At 37.9% G+C, this 18,321-nt stretch overlaps 2 protein-coding genes across 2 annotated transcripts; one reads left to right on the top strand and one right to left on the bottom strand.

Moving 5' to 3' along the window:
* Positions 1 to 4,740: 4,740 nt before the first annotated feature.
* fam222bb (family with sequence similarity 222 member Bb) lies at positions 4,741 to 8,650 on the bottom strand. Its single transcript, XM_084420187.1, has 3 exons — positions 8,474 to 8,650; positions 6,776 to 6,900; positions 4,741 to 6,575 (listed from the first exon to the last, which is right to left on the bottom strand). The coding sequence occupies exons 2-3, from the start codon at positions 6,852 to 6,854 to the stop codon at positions 4,882 to 4,884; spliced, it is 1,773 nt and encodes a 590-aa protein (XP_084276313.1). The 5' UTR covers positions 6,855 to 6,900; positions 8,474 to 8,650; the 3' UTR covers positions 4,741 to 4,881.
* A 1,102-nt stretch (positions 8,651 to 9,752) lies between these two features.
* Positions 9,753 to 17,914, top strand: flot2b (flotillin 2b). The gene is made up of 11 exons (XM_084418681.1): positions 9,753 to 9,956; positions 11,243 to 11,324; positions 11,862 to 11,952; positions 12,796 to 12,919; positions 13,013 to 13,131; positions 14,047 to 14,160; positions 14,259 to 14,378; positions 14,528 to 14,742; positions 15,515 to 15,698; positions 15,818 to 15,967; positions 17,790 to 17,914. Exons 1-11 carry the CDS (start codon positions 9,908 to 9,910, stop codon positions 17,826 to 17,828), a joined length of 1,287 nt encoding a protein of 428 aa, XP_084274807.1. The 5' UTR covers positions 9,753 to 9,907; the 3' UTR covers positions 17,829 to 17,914.
* Positions 17,915 to 18,321: the final 407 nt, after the last annotated feature.

An 18,321-nucleotide genomic window follows, 5' to 3' on the forward strand; every position in this document is an offset into this window, starting at 1 on the left:
AGTTACCAGAAGAGGTCACACAACACTAAATTAGCTTGAAATTATGTTTTAATTATTTTCCCTGAGTGTTTACATCTGTGGCATTACACTACATTACATGATAAAACAGAATAATTTTAAAGAGAAACAAAATTTGATATCCTGATAAAACATGTAATTCATTCCTTCCAGCCCAAATCCATCTAACCATCCATCCATCTTATATTTACTACTATAGGCCTATGTATCTATTAAATGTGTCATTTAAATAAAATTGAAAAATGACTAACAAATCACAGATTCTTGATTTTATTGCATTTTACAAAATCCCTCATTCTCATGATTTAGGGTTTTACATTAGTGTGTTAGAGTTCATGTGGGCTCAATAATAATCTTGTCAAAAGGGTTTAACAGTGTCTACCGTGTGCAAAAAAAACACTTTATTTTTACATGCATTACCACCCACAGGATCTTGACAGATCTGGCACTTGCGTCGGAGCTCAGTTAACCTCAGGGCATTTGTGTGACACAGCTCTAATTGGCTTTGTACAAAACTGTGCCATGATGCCATTGCCATCTTCAAAGGATACAGGAGTTAACTAAGGATACTTTGGAGTCTTTTGCCAAAATCTGAGCAGCATGGATGGGCACTTGGTGGATTTGGGGCCACTAAAGCTTTCTAACAGTCCTGATAGATTCTGATGATATATAACATACAATATTAGGCTATAATGTACTTACATTCTATAGATAACAAGAGGGAATTGTGTAATTAATTAGAGATCGGGCTGATCAGAGGGGATCAATATGATATTCTTAACACATGATTTTTTTTTTTAAACCAAAATTAAATATGATTCCTCACCATCCCTAAAATGTACACGTAGATCACTCCATATTATTATTTCACGATACACAGGAATGTGTTTAATTTGTCTGTGTTGAATTTTATATTAGACTAAAAAGTAAATATTTTCCAACTACTGAATATTTTATCTATTATTGCTCCGCCAACTAAAATAGTTTCAAACAAAGCCAAACTAACCAAATTAACCGTTGCACGTCTAAGCAACACAAATGATGTTTTGAACGAATCATTTGGATTCAGAGAAAATTCAGTTGATTAATTCACTCAAAAACACAGTAACTTGTTGCCACTTACTTTGTGTCGACGTGACCTGCACAAAAATACTAAATTCTATGACTGATAACGAAAAGACAAGTGGAGTGATACAGTGAAAGTCCCAGAAAGTCCTTGACCAATCAAATCCGAGGACCGGAACTTACTGTTGTATATTGTATTCTTATTTACACAGTATTTATGAGAACATTAAGCAAATCACACACGATTTAAGTAACTTAACGTCTCTTTCCATATTTCACATGCAAGTGAGGCTACAAGGCTCTTGTGAATTGTAGGCTATAGTATGATAACTTTAAGAAATTGCTTGTAGGCCTCATCTTTTAGATTATTAACATTTTCCTTCGTTTAAGTAGGTAGCTAGCAACACTAGCAAAACAAAATGGCTACTGCTTTCAATACTTGACAAAAAACCCTGTTAAATATTCTGATCGAAAATGTTGAGAATTCAATAGATGGCCCTGAAAAAATAGTCCTACTGAAGCTATAATAGGCTATAACACATTTTGTACATGTACTGATTAAAAGACAAGAGAGGAAAACATTTTATGAAACGTGAAAATTAAAAGCAGGAGATTGCATTCAAAATGAATACTTCGGAACATAATTGTCACAGTACTCCAAAACAAACACTTGGCAAATGAAAGTTTTGTAGAGTTTTATTCCAGTACTCAAGAATCAGAGAAATGTAGGTGACAAAAAGAGACGCGACACACTTTGCAAATGCAAGTCAAACTTTATTTTGGTTAGAGGGGAATGTTTGTGCAACACGTTCCTGAAAAAATGTGTATCTGGAATGACAGTTTGCGGTTACATAAAACAGGTGCGCACTGCTACCATTCAAGTGACATTTTGTTCTTTGGTGGAACAAGATGAGACACACTCAACTCCTCCAAACACACACTCCTGTAGTCCAAAACTGCCATTGTGTTGTTTTGGGAAGGGGTGGGGTGGTGATGGGGGCAGGAGTGCATGTGCTCCAAAAGACAAAGAACTTTCCAGAGCCTTCCTTTGAATGTTTCAAGGACACTAGGCAGTTCAGCAGCGTAGCTCTCGCCACCTAAACTAGTGATTCAGCAGCAACTATTCACATCCGAACAGATCTTGCACCTGCAGCAGCACACAATGTTCATTTTTTTTTCTTTTTCTGAACGATATCAGTAGTTTTTAAAGTAGCTCGATCCCCCATTCGTGAGCAGTGCACTACGTCTATGGAATGTGCACTAGCGCCGGTCCATTTTCCATCCCAATGGTCACATACACTCAGTCCACATCAGCCCAGAGGAGGCACTTCACATAGAGATAGTAACTATTAAAAGAGTAACCTGACATTGTACTCTTGAGCTGTAACAAGGCATGAAATAAGGATCGAAAGAAATACAGGAAGTCTAAACGCTCAAGCTTTACAAATGACATGTTCGACAGGCAAATGGAATAACTTGTGTCTGCCGATACTCAAACTATTAACAATATTGCATTGCAAAAAAAGGCATAATATAAATTAGACCTTAACTCTATCCTCACAACATTTATAAGAAATCATTTTTTTGTGGTCAGAATAAAATAGCAGCTTCATGGGAAACGTATTCTGTCGTGAAAGCTTAAACTAGGCTTGCTGTTACTGAAAAACATTAGCCTGGACGCAAAGCATTTAGTAGAGCTTGCTTTTCCAACATATGTGTTCGCCCATGACAGGAAACAGATTTAGGACTTAAACAGGTTTTGCTGCAATGGTAAACAGAGCAAATAAAGATGCTAGTTTAGGAAACATAACATGACATGGTGTGAACGCAACAACTGTTACAGCCCAATACTACACATACATTGCTAAATACAAAAAAAAAAAAAAAAAAAAAAAAAAAAAAAAAAAAACCTCTTCCTTTCGGGAGTTAGGTCCCCCGATTTAAGGTTTCACAAAAAGAAATTCAGCTAAATATCATTAATTTATATTCTACGCCATGCCTATTGTCAAGGACAGTTCAAGGATCAAATATTTAAGGCTTTTGAGGGGCAAACAGGGAGGTTATGATACTGGGTGTCACAGCTCCACCCATTCACTCATCTGCAGTTGCTCCACTCGTTACACCAAAGTCTGACAAAACCCATGCTCCCCTGCCAGATGGCCTGCCCTGATAAAGGTGGAGAGACTTGTTGGGACATAAAAGTCAAGGGAGAATATGAGAAGAGGCACAGGTAGACCTGAGAAAGAGAGAAACTCTCCATGGGAGTTAAACCGTGGAGCATCGGATGGATCAATTATCAGATTCACAGAACGACTAAACTTAAAATGTGTCTTTTACTTGGGTTGTTTCCCAGCAAATAGACCTAGACTGTCACCGGCGGTGCATTTCAGCCATTTCAGATAAGACCGACATGACACATCAAGTGCCTAAGGTGGGTGGAAAATGCAGTGGCAGGCTTCAGCTGACACAACAGCGTGTGACGGAGATGGAAATGATCCCGCCAGGGAAGAGCGGTATGGTGTTAATGATGGAGCAAAAGCAGGGAGCCAATCTGCCCCAATACACAGCATTCACACCGGCTAATCACACCTCTCAGTTACAGTAGCACAGCAGTGAAGCCACAGGCTAGCCTGCGGTGCTCATTTATATTGCGCTTACATCAACACACTTCCGTCATCCAATTACGGTCAAGGACGTCTTTCCTTTAATGATGAACTAACGCACAAGCGGGTGATGAAACTCTCCCCAAAGGAAGCTTTGGGTCGGCTGCTAAAGTCGGTCTGCTGTAAGACCTGCAGTAAGTCGAAGCCTGCTGTCACCATCTCTTTCCAATGAAATTCAAGTAGTAACAATTAAGTTGAGAGACCAAATAAACTCCTAAGCTATGCAATTAGGGCACAGCACAAGTCTCGAAGCAATTTTAGTCTACAGCAGTCTCCATTTAAACTGAAATCTAATAAGATACTCAGAAGAAGAAGAAAAAAAAAATAGGATAAAAAGGATAACGCATTATCTGACACTTCAAGGGAAGGATTAACATTGTACACAATGTGGCTTTACTCAGCCCAGTGTAACATTTCCATCAAAGACTTTAACCTGATTCATGTTCAACAGTCTGAAAAAGAAACAGTCTTGTCATATGTGCATATCCCAGTATCAGTTTGCACTTTCATATCGATTTAGGATTAGTTACAAAAGCACAATATGTAAACATTGAGAGGAACAAAAATAAAATCAACCTCTATACATTGTACAAGCTGTTAGCTTCGATGGAACAGCCAAAGATTTCAGCATCATGGCACCCCTTAAATGTCTTCAGTGAGTTAGTACTTCAAATCTCAAGTAGGCCTAAACTACATACAAATGGAATTTGCTGAGAATTTCTTCTCAGCTTTTTAAATAATGGACATTTGCTAATCTAAAAGAAAGAGCGAATAAATATATGCGTGTTATGTGGTACATTTTTCCATTTACATTACACAGACCAGATAGGAATGGGAAAATACAGTGCTGATGTCATAAACTGAAGCTGTTATGGCTGTTTTCTTGGGGAATTTTTTTTAAAATAGAATAAATAAATGCCAATTTTTTTTCCCCCAAAGGCTAATTATTTAAGTAATTATACTAAAAGAAATTAAAATAATAAAAGAAACCAAAGTGGCACATGGGGGTTCAGATTTGTGGTAGCCACGTAAATAACCATACAGGAAACATTCAGTAGATCACTTGCAAGATGGGAAGAGGGGGGAAAATTTTTTCCTTGCGCTCCGACTAACACTGACTCGCGTGAACTGCAGCTCATCTGTACCCTGGGTGGTGGATGTGGACATTTCTACTATCACCTGAATCTGTGGCCCTGCTGACTGAGGCTCTGTGCATCTTTGACATTGTGCCAGGATTCTGCGCTCGGAAGCAGGGCCCCTGGAAGTCGCCACCCATGTACTCCATGGTCTGCATCAGGTTGGTCTGGCTTGAAATGGACGGCCCGGTCCTGTACTGTGCTCCAGGGGTGCAGTCTATGGAGGCCCCTGAGAGGCCTCCGTGGAACGGCCCCACCAGGTCTTGAGAGCCTGAGCTATCACTGTTTGGCGTGGGCAGGATGCTGTTCCAGTGAGGCTGCATGTAGTGGCCGTTGCTGTAACTCATGGGCATCCCGTTGACCGGAGGAGATGGAGTTGGTTTATCAGTGGGGGGCTTCAAGTTGAAGGGCTGAGCCATGCACACCTCCTGCGGGTAGCCCATGCTCTTGGTGAGGAACCCCGGTCCCACTAGGCCTTCTCTAGGGAGATTCTTGCCCTGGTGAGCCGCTCCCTCCGGAAGGTGCTGAAGGTGTGCCAACTGGTGCTGGCCCCAAGGGCCCTGCTGACGTTGCGGCTGGGACTGCTGCTTCATGTCATTGTGGTAAAGGGGCATCCTGTTCATGGCAGCGATGTCGGGCAGATGCAGAGCAGGACCACCTTTGTCAGAGTTGCCAAGGATGCAAGAAGGCGGAGGACCCACAACGTGATGAGTGCACACCCGAGAGCTTGCATTGATGAGCTGGTTGCGGCTGATGGGACTGGGGTTGGCGATCTGTCCTTCACACACGGAGGTAGAGCCCATGCCAGCCCGAGCCTGGCAGAACTGGTTGATCTGATTGACGATGCTGCTCAAGTCGCTGGGCCGGTTCTGGTGCAGGCTGGCAGCCATGGACAGCGGGATGGTTGAGGTAGACACAGTCACATTGGGAGGGGCATCGGCGTCAGGCAGCTTGCGTGCCATCTGTAAGCCTGCCAGGGGTGGCTGTAAGACCCCCGGGGCCGGTGGCCCAGTGCAAGAGGCCTGTGGCATGGGTTGGGATTGAGAGAAGCCCTGGGAGTGTTGCAGGTTCACCGACTGCGCGATATCAGGCAGATGCCGTAGTCCTTGCGGACCGGGCAACTGTGTCTGCTGCTGCATGAGAGTCTGTTGGTGGTTTAGGGCGTGGTGCGGTACTGGCGGTTGGTGAGCCTGGCTCTGATGTAAAGCCTCCTGATGAGCCAGGCTCTGCTGTGGTTGTAAACTACTCTTCTGCTGCAGGGATTGTGAATGGGCCTGCAAGGCCTGAGAGTGGGCGAGACTCTTCTGGCCTAAAGGAGTCTGAACGTGTGGAACAGTGTGAGGAACATTTAAAGTGCTGGGACTGGCGTAAAGTCCACTGTGCGGGTTCATGATGAGCTTGGGGAGAAAACGGGCTCGGCCGCCTTCAATGTCCTTGAGGATCCCTTTGACAGGGACTTTGACGATGGCCAAGAGGCCCGTCCGGGTGTTGACCTGAGGTGGGTAGGGGCTGTAGCGCTGGCTGGAGGTGTCGAGACCGTTAACGGTGCGGCGAATATGCTTCCTCTGAGGTACTTTCACACTATTGGGGAAGATTTTTATAGTCAGTGGGTTATTGGCAACTTTCTTAGCATAGGCATCCAATTCCGCTGGGGTAGGATAGTGTGCTGATCTCATCCTCTGTGTAGTGTCCCCTGTGAGCAAGAGAAGGCCAAACGTGAAGGTTAATGCAAGGAATTTGGCGCTCATATAATAGCATATGACTGCTTAACAGGGCTCAGACGGAGCAGGGTCAAGAGGAAGAGCATCTGTTTCACTAACAAAGGGATAAACTAGGTCAAACATGCATGCAGCCTAATCAGAACAAAGCTCATTTCAGTTAATGGCAGCTTACATTTCTGAAGTCCAGTGTTCATCTGCGTGTACGAGAGAAGCTGGAAGGAGGGGTTTGATACCGGCAGACAGGCCAGCATGTCACAATGAGACTAATGCAACATTGGACTTTCACTCCTCATCACACTGCAAAGGAAACATTCATGTCACGAACAAAAACGGATTCACATCAATTGTCTCTTAAAATACATGGTGTAAAAAAAGAAACATTGGCTATTTTCTCCTCTGAGGGCTTCATTAAAGAAATCCAATTTTACGTGCAGACGTAGGTTTAATGGAACACACTGTGCAATGGGACTTAATGAGAGTAATAAATTCTAACGGTGGAAATTTCTATTTTAATTAGTGGTGGTTTGGCGCAACACAGCAGAAGCAATAATCAAAAAGTCTTAGATTAAAAGAGTTGCAGAATAAAAATCAACCCACCATGAATATCCCAACAAGCTAAGTAAGTAATATTGAGTAGAATGTCAACAAATAACATGATTTACAGCCAGCCGCAAAAAACGGCAATCACGGAAGTGTACAAAGGCCCTACCCTTGCTAATTCACCTGAACATCCATCAAACGCCGTAGCTATAGATCTCTGTAATTGCCTCATTGTAGCCATTTATTTAAATACCATGCATTCAAGCATGACCTTTTTAAATAGCTCTCTGAAACAGCTGGTGTCAGGGCCCACGGTGCACACCCTGCAGTTTGAGTGTCAGGAGTGCGATGCAAACGCATTTTCCCGTCTGCCTGGCAGGTGCCCAGGGGCACGGCAGGGGATGCGGCAACACGACCACAGGCCACATGCTCCCAGCTGATTCATCCAATCTGAGATGTGCAGGTGTCAAAAAGTGCAGTCGAGACAGAGCCTGACATGTTCCATGCACCCAACCCCCAACTATTTTCATCAGGGACCTGCTTTAAATTTTACAGTAAAGGAGGTGTTATCAGCTGAATCTGACACTCACAATGCCTGAAACACTCTGGATCTGTGAAGAATTAGAGATGACCCGTGTACGTGCTGTTATATCATCCCCAAAACGGACCAATGGTAGGGGGGAGTTGTTTATTTAGGTGGTGCTCTTCAAAAAAAACCTTTGAACGGAGTTCAATATCTAGACAAACTCACAGTTCAGAGCTCGTACAAGCAAATACTGTATAGCCAAGCAGTATTTTTAGAGGACATTTAAGCTGATACACATTTACAGTCTTAATTAAAAACAACAGAAGCTCTTGATAAGCTGAGCTACATTGTGACTCTCTAACACAGTAAGCCAAACATAAAAACAAAGCACTTTAATTTGAATGTACAATTTGTTATTGCTATATCATCCACCCTATAATAAATCTCCTATCCACCAACTTTGCTTAGCTACAAGCTACATGCATTAAAATCACCCCAGACCAACACAAACACACTTACACAATTTAGGGTCATTACAGCACACATCTGCCCTGTAGATAAGATGTATCCGGATGATTGAAAGTTTGTCGAGGTCATCTCATGCCCAGCTAACTAGCAACCAATCTGAAGGGTGATTAGAGTGTGATCTCAGCCTGTCTTGGTACCTCTGCCTCTACACTTGCTACTGCCACTAGCATATAGCCTGTGTCTTCTTTGTGCGAGCCACTGCCCGGCTTTCATCTCACAGCTTCTTAAAACCGCATTAAAATGACCAGATTGGAGGTGTTCGAAAGCAAAACTTACTCTCTGGCTTCGGGATGAGACGTGCGATTGTTTAAAAGAGCATTTTTCTGGGTTATTCGGCACCTGTGCTCTTGCTTGTGTCGATAAAGCGCTTGTCTAGTCACTGCTGCTGCCCAGTGCCCACTGCAGCCTATATAACCGCGCATGTGCAGTAAGCTTTTCCCACGTGTCTTCCTCGCTGAGGTCGAGAAAACGCAACGGTAACCTGGGCTCACGCGCCACCTACTGAATGGGAATTATACTGGATCACATTTGATCCTATTTAAAATATTATTTATATTATATTATATTATTATAAAAAGTTATAAAATAACTTTTATATATTATATAATATTATATAATTCATTTAACCAATATTTCATTTTTTCTCATATTTTCTTTCATTTTGTCTTATATTTTCTTTATATTATATTATACTATATTATTAATTAAACAAATATTTTAAAAAAATTATTAATTTCACCTACTGAATGGGAATTATACTGGATCACATTTGATCCTATTTAAAATATATTACTTAATTATATTATATTATATTATTATAAAAAGTTATAAAATAACTTTTATATATTATATTATATTATATAATTAATTTAACCAATATTTCATTTTTTCTCATATTTTCTTTCATTTTGTCTTATATTTTCTTTGATAATTTCTTATTATATTATATTATATTATGTTATATTATATTATTAATTTAACCAATATTTCATTTTTCTTACATTTTCTTTATATTATATTATATTATATTATATTATATTATATTATATTATATTATATTATTAATTAAACAAATATATTTTTTTTAAATCTTCATTTCAGTATCAGTCTCAACGCAAACAATTCTTAAAAGTCTAAAAACATATTACGGTACATGAATGTGATAATCATTCAATATAATGGTAGGTTATATATCACAGTATCATGGTAAACCATGATACAACCTCAGTACTTTTCTGTAAACGTCAATCACTTGCCAAGTCTTTCTTTCTGTCTTAATTGTAAAATGCAGAAAGGCATAAAGTCTATTCCTCAGGACTATAAAATCAAACAGTGAATGGAGACAAGATGGGAATACAGTGAATACAGTCAGCATTTTAGTAATCATGACAACACGGAGCCTGTGTCCCAAAAACCCAGTGAGCTGCCTACCTAGATAGCATTTTGGACATCATAGGCCCGTTCATAAGCTGAAAGGTGCTGTCTAGGTAGGGAGCTCGCTAGGTTTAGCACGCGCCCATACAGGATCACGTCCCTCTCTCCCTTCCTTCCTTCCAGTGGTGGGCAGGGTCGCTTGTGTTGACAAACATTCATTCTCTCACTAGGGTGGGGATCTATACATTTTACGAGTCAAAAAGCTGCTAAATAAACGCTTTATTAAACATTTAGGAATATACACGAAAGGATTACTGATCGGTATTAAATGCAAGTATGGGTTGCTGCCTGACTGTTGGACCAAATGAAGCGCTCGTTGTGTCAGGTATCGTAATAATCTGTGTTTACAATATCTTGCAATAATTAAGACCTAATTATTTTCAAACAGTTATTGCATTAATTATTTAATGAAGTGTTTATTTCACTGTTTGCTTTCGCATGTATTATGAATTGTGTGGTAAATAATGTCATCCAGTCGTGTTAGCTAGCTAACGTTACGTTAGCCCAGCTCTTCCGCATTTACACGAGACTCATTCATAACTGTAACGTTAACATATAATTTCGCATATTTCCGAAACTTAGTATAAATCCAAACGTAAACATATTCTATTCATTTATTAAATTCAGTGTTTACAAATAATTCTCCTCATTATTATGCATATCACAATGTTTGCTGGGTGCATCCCGTTACACTCTAACCATGATTTAATATATAATAACTCAGTTATTCAAGTACTAATTATACTATGCTCTCAATTTTCATAGAAACAGCCACTTTAGTACATAGTAGTGAAATGTTGTGTTTACATTGTGCTGATTTTGGCTTAATTTTATTTGTTTATTTAAAGGCTGTTTAATGTAATTAAAGTACCCTGTTTTTTTTTTTTTACTAACTTTTAAAGGTTTTTTTGTTTTGCTGTTGTTACACTTAAAAGGTACTGTGACGATATTGTGCTACAGTAATGATATAAAATGATAATACCATGTTATTTACATGGTACTTCCAAGAATACTGTAAGACCACCATGGTACTGTACTGTACATGCCCAAATTCAGTTAATACCATAGTACAGGTTTTTTTTTATCTTTTATATCCTGGTGGGACAGCCCCTCATCCTAAAATTTTAAATGCAGCTTTTAGCCCAGTTGTTATGCATGAAGACCGAATTTATACGGTTACAAATTAATAGGCTAGTATAAAATATTATTTAGAAAATATTTAGTTTCTGTTATGTACTGGTAGATGTATTATTTATTTATTTAAAAGTGATGTTTTAATAAAATGATTTAGCCTAAATTCGATTTTACGTTCATCTTATTTCAGTTATTTATTTTGTTTAATTTTTTGTTAGGTTTTTTTTTTTACCCTATTTTTCTCTAAACTTTTTCTTGAACCCGTTTGAAAACCCCTGCCATACTGCATAAATATGGTAATATTTAGTCAGGCTATCATGGCATGACTTTAAGTGTAGACATCTTTGCATCTTCTAGTTCACCTCATGTTTGAATCCCCATTGAACTCAGTTCATTAGATCATATCCTTGTAATGTTTGACTATGTCTGTTGAGATTATCACTTCCATCACATGTGTGTGTTTTTATTCTCTCCTAGGTGCCTGTTGTGGGGCAGATTCAAAGACGTATGTGGTGGGAGGCTGGGCGTGGGCATGGTGGCTTATAACAGACACCCAGAGGTAACAACAGTCAAATAAATGAGGATCACAGGATCAAATTTCACTGTGTGGTGCAGTAAATACAGTCAAAGTTCACCTTAACAACAATGAATCAATGTTTGGTTATAATTACAATGCTTGACCTTAGAAAACTAAAAGCCGCACCTGGTCAGGTGTGCTTGTCAAACCAGTTTGGCTGAGCAATGTGCACGCTGTACAGAGGTCTTCAGAGATCGCTTGACATATTTTAATCATATACATCTGTCATTCAGATATTGATATTATTCTATTTCCGTTCACATCTTAAATTTCCATGATCAGCTGAATTGGTTGATTTATGAGCTGATCTGATGCTTTTCTATTGAGCGCAGCGTTTGCTTCATGCTTTCATCTTGACAATCTATCTGACTGCATACAGTTCTTCCTGTCAGCCACTGCTATTGCACTTTTGTCCCATTTTTTTAATTCTAACAAGCTTTGGAATAACAGGTTTTTCTTGCTTTAGACACTCTTCTTAAAGGTTGCGTTTTAACTTCTGGTTATTTTTTCCCCCCCCAGAATTACACTAGAGATTATGACACTACAGCCTAAGTGTGAAGACGTGGAGACAGCGGAGGGTGTCGCCATTACAGTTACAGGAGTTGCTCAAGTAAACACTCACAGCTCATTTACTGTTGTTTTATTAAATGTATGATTAGATTCCTATCATTAGATGTGAACACAAATGTTGGGGTGATCCGTCCTATTCCTGGAGGATCTACCTTGCAGGATTGAAACCCTGGAGCTAAGCTCTGGAGGAAGATCTCTGGATCTTAAGGAACAGGATTAGACACACACATATATATATACAGTACTGTGCAAAAGTCTTAGGCATGTTAATACCCCTCATCCCCCCCCAAAAATGGTTTTAAGTCAGTTATTTATATCTTTTGTTGTAGTGTGTCAGTAGGAAATATCAGTTTACATTTCCAAACATTCTTTTTGCCACAGTAGTCGATTGTCGAGTTCACGCGCGTGATCATAGGTACTAAACCTATGCGCGTGAACTCGACAATCAATTTCTGTGGACTTCGACCGAAAACAGGATGTAAATACAGGTATGTGCGCTGGCTGAATAAACATAATTTTTTATATATTTCTTTCACATCTACTGCAGTCAGATCCACCCGCGTTCACTCCGAAGGAATCACTCACATGACCTGTGCACTTGTAATGACACATCAAGGATGTTAAGAGGCTAAAAGCAGGTTTAAAACTTGCCCCATTGAAGTCAACAGGGTGCAAATTTTAAAACGAGGATAACACGTTGTAGGCAACACCGATTTTTGTCGTTGTTCTCTGTACTGACAGCACTCCAAATGTACAAAAAAATGAGCTCAATGTTAAAATTGACCGGAGTTCTCCTTTACTGTGTTAACTTTTATTTCAAAAGATTTTTGAGAGTGCAAAAGAAAGCTAAATGAATTTTACTGTTGTCTTGTGTTTTTGTCAGATCAAGGTTATGACTGACAAAGACTTGCTGGCTGTCGCCTGTGAGCAGTTTCTGGGAAAGTCTGTCGTGGAAATCAAGGCTGTGGTCCTGCAAACCCTGGAGGGACATTTGCGTTCAATCTTAGGTTCATATATTACCAACAATTCTAATAACCTCATTAAAAAACATTCAAATGTGATTCTATGAAGCTAATGTTTTGTTGCTGTTACAACGATAGGCACTTTAACTGTGGAGCAGATCTACCAGGACAGAGATCAGTTTGCTCAGCTGGTAAGGGAGGTGGCAGCTCCTGACGTGGGCCGGATGGGCATTGAGATCCTCAGCTTTACCATAAAAGTAAGCTATGGGTGTTTCTTAATGCGAAGTCATACTCACAGACAAGTGGCCCACCTCCATTATAGACCTCAAGGACCAGTGCACTTGTAAATATCAAACTGCCAGACTCATTTGTTTATATATTAATCCTAAAATAAGTGTGATTTTAGTATAATTTATATAATGTTATAGTATTTCTTATATATGAATTAGTATCAAATAAATACCCCAATTATAGTATTAACGATTTTCATTTTATTTTTATTTCGAGGGGCCGTTTACATGACACAGGTTTCAAGTAAAAACATAAAACGTTTTATGCGTTTTGGTCGGTGACGTAATGCGCATATGCATTACGTGTTCAGTCTATAGGCGCGTAGTGTTTCTTTACAAAGTGACATCGCCAACTACTGAATAAAATAGTGTTTTTAGTCGTTCCCTGTGTGAATGGGGACCGTTTTGACCATGTTGTCGTTTGTACGTGAAAGACGCAAAAGGAAAAACGTTTCCGTTTTTAGTGCATGGTTGTCGTGTAAATGTAACTTTAGTTGTAGTAATTTTGTTATGTGCTTTTTTTTTTCTTTTTTTTTGCTTCAGTTTATTTTGATTTCAGTTTTAGTTTAGTAAACGTTTTCATTAAGGCAACATTACTCATTTTCATTTAAGTTTTTTTTTAAGTTTTAATTTTCTTCAGATTTAACATTTTATGTTATTTCAGCTTTATTTCAGTTAATGCAAACTATAACTACGTTTAATAGTTTTAGCTAACAACAATAACAACACACTCTCACACACACATATTATAATAGATTTTATTAATTATTTCATATACTTTTAAGTCATAGTCAATTATTATAATCTAAATAATAATAAAGAAACATTATAAAGCAAGTAATAAAAAATCAAATTTTACCACAGTCTTGTCTTTTTTAACAGGATGTCTATGATAAGATGGATTACTTGAGCTCTCTTGGAAAAACGCAAACAGCGGCGGTACAAAGGGACGCCGACATCGGAGTGGCCGAGGCAGAGAGGGATGCTGGGATTAGGGTAAGAGACTTCTGGCTTCGCTTTCTTTATTACTAATGCATTATCCATTAGATGTGTGGCATTCATTAGCTTCTGTTTTCTCCCACGTCCCTGATCAGGAAGCTGAGTGCAAGAAAGAAATGATGGATGTGAAGTTCTTGGCGGACACTAAAATGGCCGACTCCAAGCGAGAGCTGGAGCTGCAGAAAGCTGCTTTCAATCAAGAAGTGAACACTAAGGTTGGATTTAATTTCATTTCAGTCCAGGGCCATCATCTTAAATCTCAGTCATCTTGGTAGCCGCCCGGATGTGGGCTTATACATTCATATTTCTCAGTCTCAGATGAGAGTGATAGTAATCGTGTGATATGTGTCTCTCCTCCACGCAGAAAGCCGAGTCTCAGCTGGCCTATGAACTGCAGGCAGCTAAAGAGCAGCAGAAGATCAGATTGGAGGAGATTGAAATCGAGGTGGTGCAGAGGAAAAAGCAGATCACCATCGAGGAGAAAGAGATTGAGAGGACGGAGAAGGAGCTAACCGCTACGGTCAAGCGTCCAGCTGAAGCTGAGGCTTACAAGATGCAGCAGCTGGCTGAAGGGCAGAAGTGAGTGTGATCTAAATGCATCAATATTTGAATATATTATAATAATGTTAATAATATATTAATAAATATTAATAAATGTTTCATTAGATGCTATGAATGTTAAAACGATGAATCGCATCTAACATAAAAGTATGTGTTTATGAAATATATATGTGTGTGTGTGTGCGTGCGCATGTCTGTGTATACATATACCCAAACACATTATAAATGTATAAATATATATGTGTGTACAGTATACACACACACAGACATATATATAATATATAAATAATAAATATAATAATATATATACACACATATATTATATAAACACTATATAAAGGTAATAAAAATAATAATAGATAGAATAATAGAATAATAAAACCACATCTTTACAGTAAAGAGATTAACAAACTAGTAGCGGGAGTAGCGGAAAGTACAAAAAACTTGGGACATAATATGATCATGAAAATTTGGGTGGGGATGTACTTAAATAAATATTTTTAAATGTATAATTTCTTTTTTATCATTTGATTTTGGGGTGAAATTTGACCTAGTTGTTGTGTAACCGTGATTTTGCCATCCTCTTTGATTTTGAACCTGCAATCTTTTGGTGTTAGGCTAGGCTGCACCATCTGTGCATCTCTTACTTTTAGAAGTATAATGTTTCACAGATGTGGCACAGATGTTGCTTCAAAACCAAACAGGATATATGATTAATCATGTATCCATTATGTCTTTGATGAACTGATTTGTGACAAACACTGACATGAATTGTGCTATATTTGAACAGGTTGAAGAAAGTTCTGACTGCTCAGGCCGAGGCAGAGAAGATTCGCAAGATCGGAGAGGCGGAGGCCCTTTCTATCTCATTTGTGGGGAAGGCCGAGGCTGAGAGTATGAGGCTGAAGGCAGAAGCCTACCAGCAGTACGGAGACGCCGCCAAGACCGCGCTCGTCCTAGAAGCGCTGCCCAGGGTGAGTGAACTTATTTGGATTACCTTCATAGAGAATCCCCAGTGCGGTTGTACAAGATCACCATGGGTATTGAAGGCCTTGATTTCATATTTTGATTTTCTAATTTCCATCCCCCACAGATCGCAGGAAAGGTGTCTGCTCCTCTGGCCAAGACCAATGAGATTGTTATTCTGAGTGGGGACGGCAGTCGTGTGACCGGGGAGGTGAACCGTCTCCTCGCGGAGCTGCCCGTGTCTGTAAATGCACTCACGGGTGTGGACCTGTCCAAGGTGAGAGTGGGGGTCAAATCAAATCATGTAATCAGCTATTGATTAAAACACAATCTTAAAAAAGTAAATCAGGCCTTTTTACATTTAATATATATTTATTTATATATATGTATATACTTTATATATATACTCAAATATATAGTATATATATATAGATAGTTATATATATCAAATCAAATCATGTAATCAGCTATTGATTAAAACACAATCTTAAAAATGTAAATCAGGCCTTTTTACATTTAATATATACTTATTTATTTATATATATGTATATACTTTATATATATACTCAAATATATAGTATATATATAGATAGTTATATATATCAAATCAAATCATGTAATCAGCTATTGATTAAAACAATCTTAAAAATGTAAATCAGGCCTTTTTACATTTAATATATACTTATTTATTTATATATATGTATATACTTTATATATATACTCAAATATATAGTATATATATAGATAGTTATATATATCAAATCAAATCATGTAATCAGCTATTGATTAAAACACAATCTTAAAAATGTTTTGGCCATTTTTGGCAGTTCATTCAAAATGTACATTAAAGTACACAGTAAAAAATAATAAAGCGATTAATCAATAATCTCCTAAGTCCTAAATTGGAAAATAAACCACAAAAGTTGCATTCATATAAATAATAAATAATATAGATAGATAGATAGATAGATAGATAGATAGATAGATAGATAGATAAACTTATTTAAATAAGAGACAATAATTGTATCATTCATTTTTAGGGGTGTAACGATACCCTTATGTCACGATTCGATACATATCATGATACTGAACTCACGCTACGATATTATTGCGATACTCCAAGACATATGGTAAAATGTAAAAAAAAAAATGTACTGTTGATTAAAATGCTAAATTTGATATTAGCCTACATTGGGACTGGAAATGAATAGTCTTGGATTTGGTACTGGTAACCCAATGCACAGGACAATAGCGACACACCAGAATAAAAATATTCATGATTCTGAAAATATAGAACTATATTAAATGAATATGCTTGCACTATCACTGACTAGATACATTTAAAATAGTGTAGGCCACTTTTTACTGGTAACATAAGACATTTGGCATTATCAGGACACACAAATATACCCCCATTGCATTATTATACATTATATATAGTAGTTTAATGTAGTACTGACACTAAAACTGAAACCTGATTTTTTTCACACACAGTAATTTTAATTTTGGGCGTTCTATATACAATACATATTGTCACTATCCACGATACATATTGTTGCGTTTTAGTATTGAGATATATTGTTATACCCCTATACATTTTGCATCTCAGGCCCAGATCAGTTGAGATGACATTAGAGATAAAAGGCTGATTTTACAATTCTACACTATTCTACACTAAGTAATAAAAAAAAAAAAAAAAAAAACTACAATCAATTAAATGCTACAAGTGAATTTTGGCATCACAACATTATAATGTGTACAGTATGAAAAAAGTATTCATTTTGAGATTTGATAAAGATTAGAATGAACAGTTCTTAAATTATTAAATATCTAATTGAATGTAACACCCATTATCAGCTGAAATATTTCTAAAATAAATCAATACTGATACAAATTTCTGAAATAAAAATATGAATAAACCGAATTAAAAAAAATCTGTAAAATGAAAGAAATCTCTAATGTGATCAAAAACCAATATGGTAGAGTACCAATTCATTTTTTATTCCTACAAATCATTAAAAAAAAATGCAGTTCCATTCTTACAGCCGCCATATAGAGCATATTTTTATGTCTTATTAAATCTTTCTCTACTTCTACAGATCCCTCTGTTGCAGAAGATGACAGGTTCTCAAGCATGAAGTAAATCAGTTCCGTCTCCTCCATGATATGTTGTATGCACTCACAGAAACTGCCTTTAGAAGACTTGGGAAATCTTTTTTTTTTTTTTTTTTTTTTTAAATAAAAAAACAAAACAAAAACAAACAAGTAGATATTTGATACCTCTGGTGCCTTAATGTTTCATAGGACCAGAATATCTGCATGCACTGCTGCTCCCACATTCCACAATTCACTTGATTCTTAAATCACTTGCCTTTGTGCTGCATCCGCTGGATTCAATGTAATGTCCGACACCTTCAGAACAATCAATATTGTTTTTCGTTTAGTTTTGTTACATTCTTTTTTAAACTTTGTAGTGACATTATACAGAATTTTAACCTATCACACATTTTTCTTTACGATTTTATACACTTCATTTTCATCTTTACAATACGCAGACACTTTAACACTTAACGGTGAGTCAGCTTTAGATTACAATTATCCATCCAAAGTCTACCACTACTTTTTCCGTTC

The sequence above is a fragment of the Rutilus rutilus genome (genome assembly GCF_951802725.1).
Source record: "Rutilus rutilus genome assembly, chromosome: 9".
Taxonomy (NCBI): Eukaryota; Metazoa; Chordata; class Actinopteri; order Cypriniformes; family Leuciscidae; genus Rutilus; species Rutilus rutilus.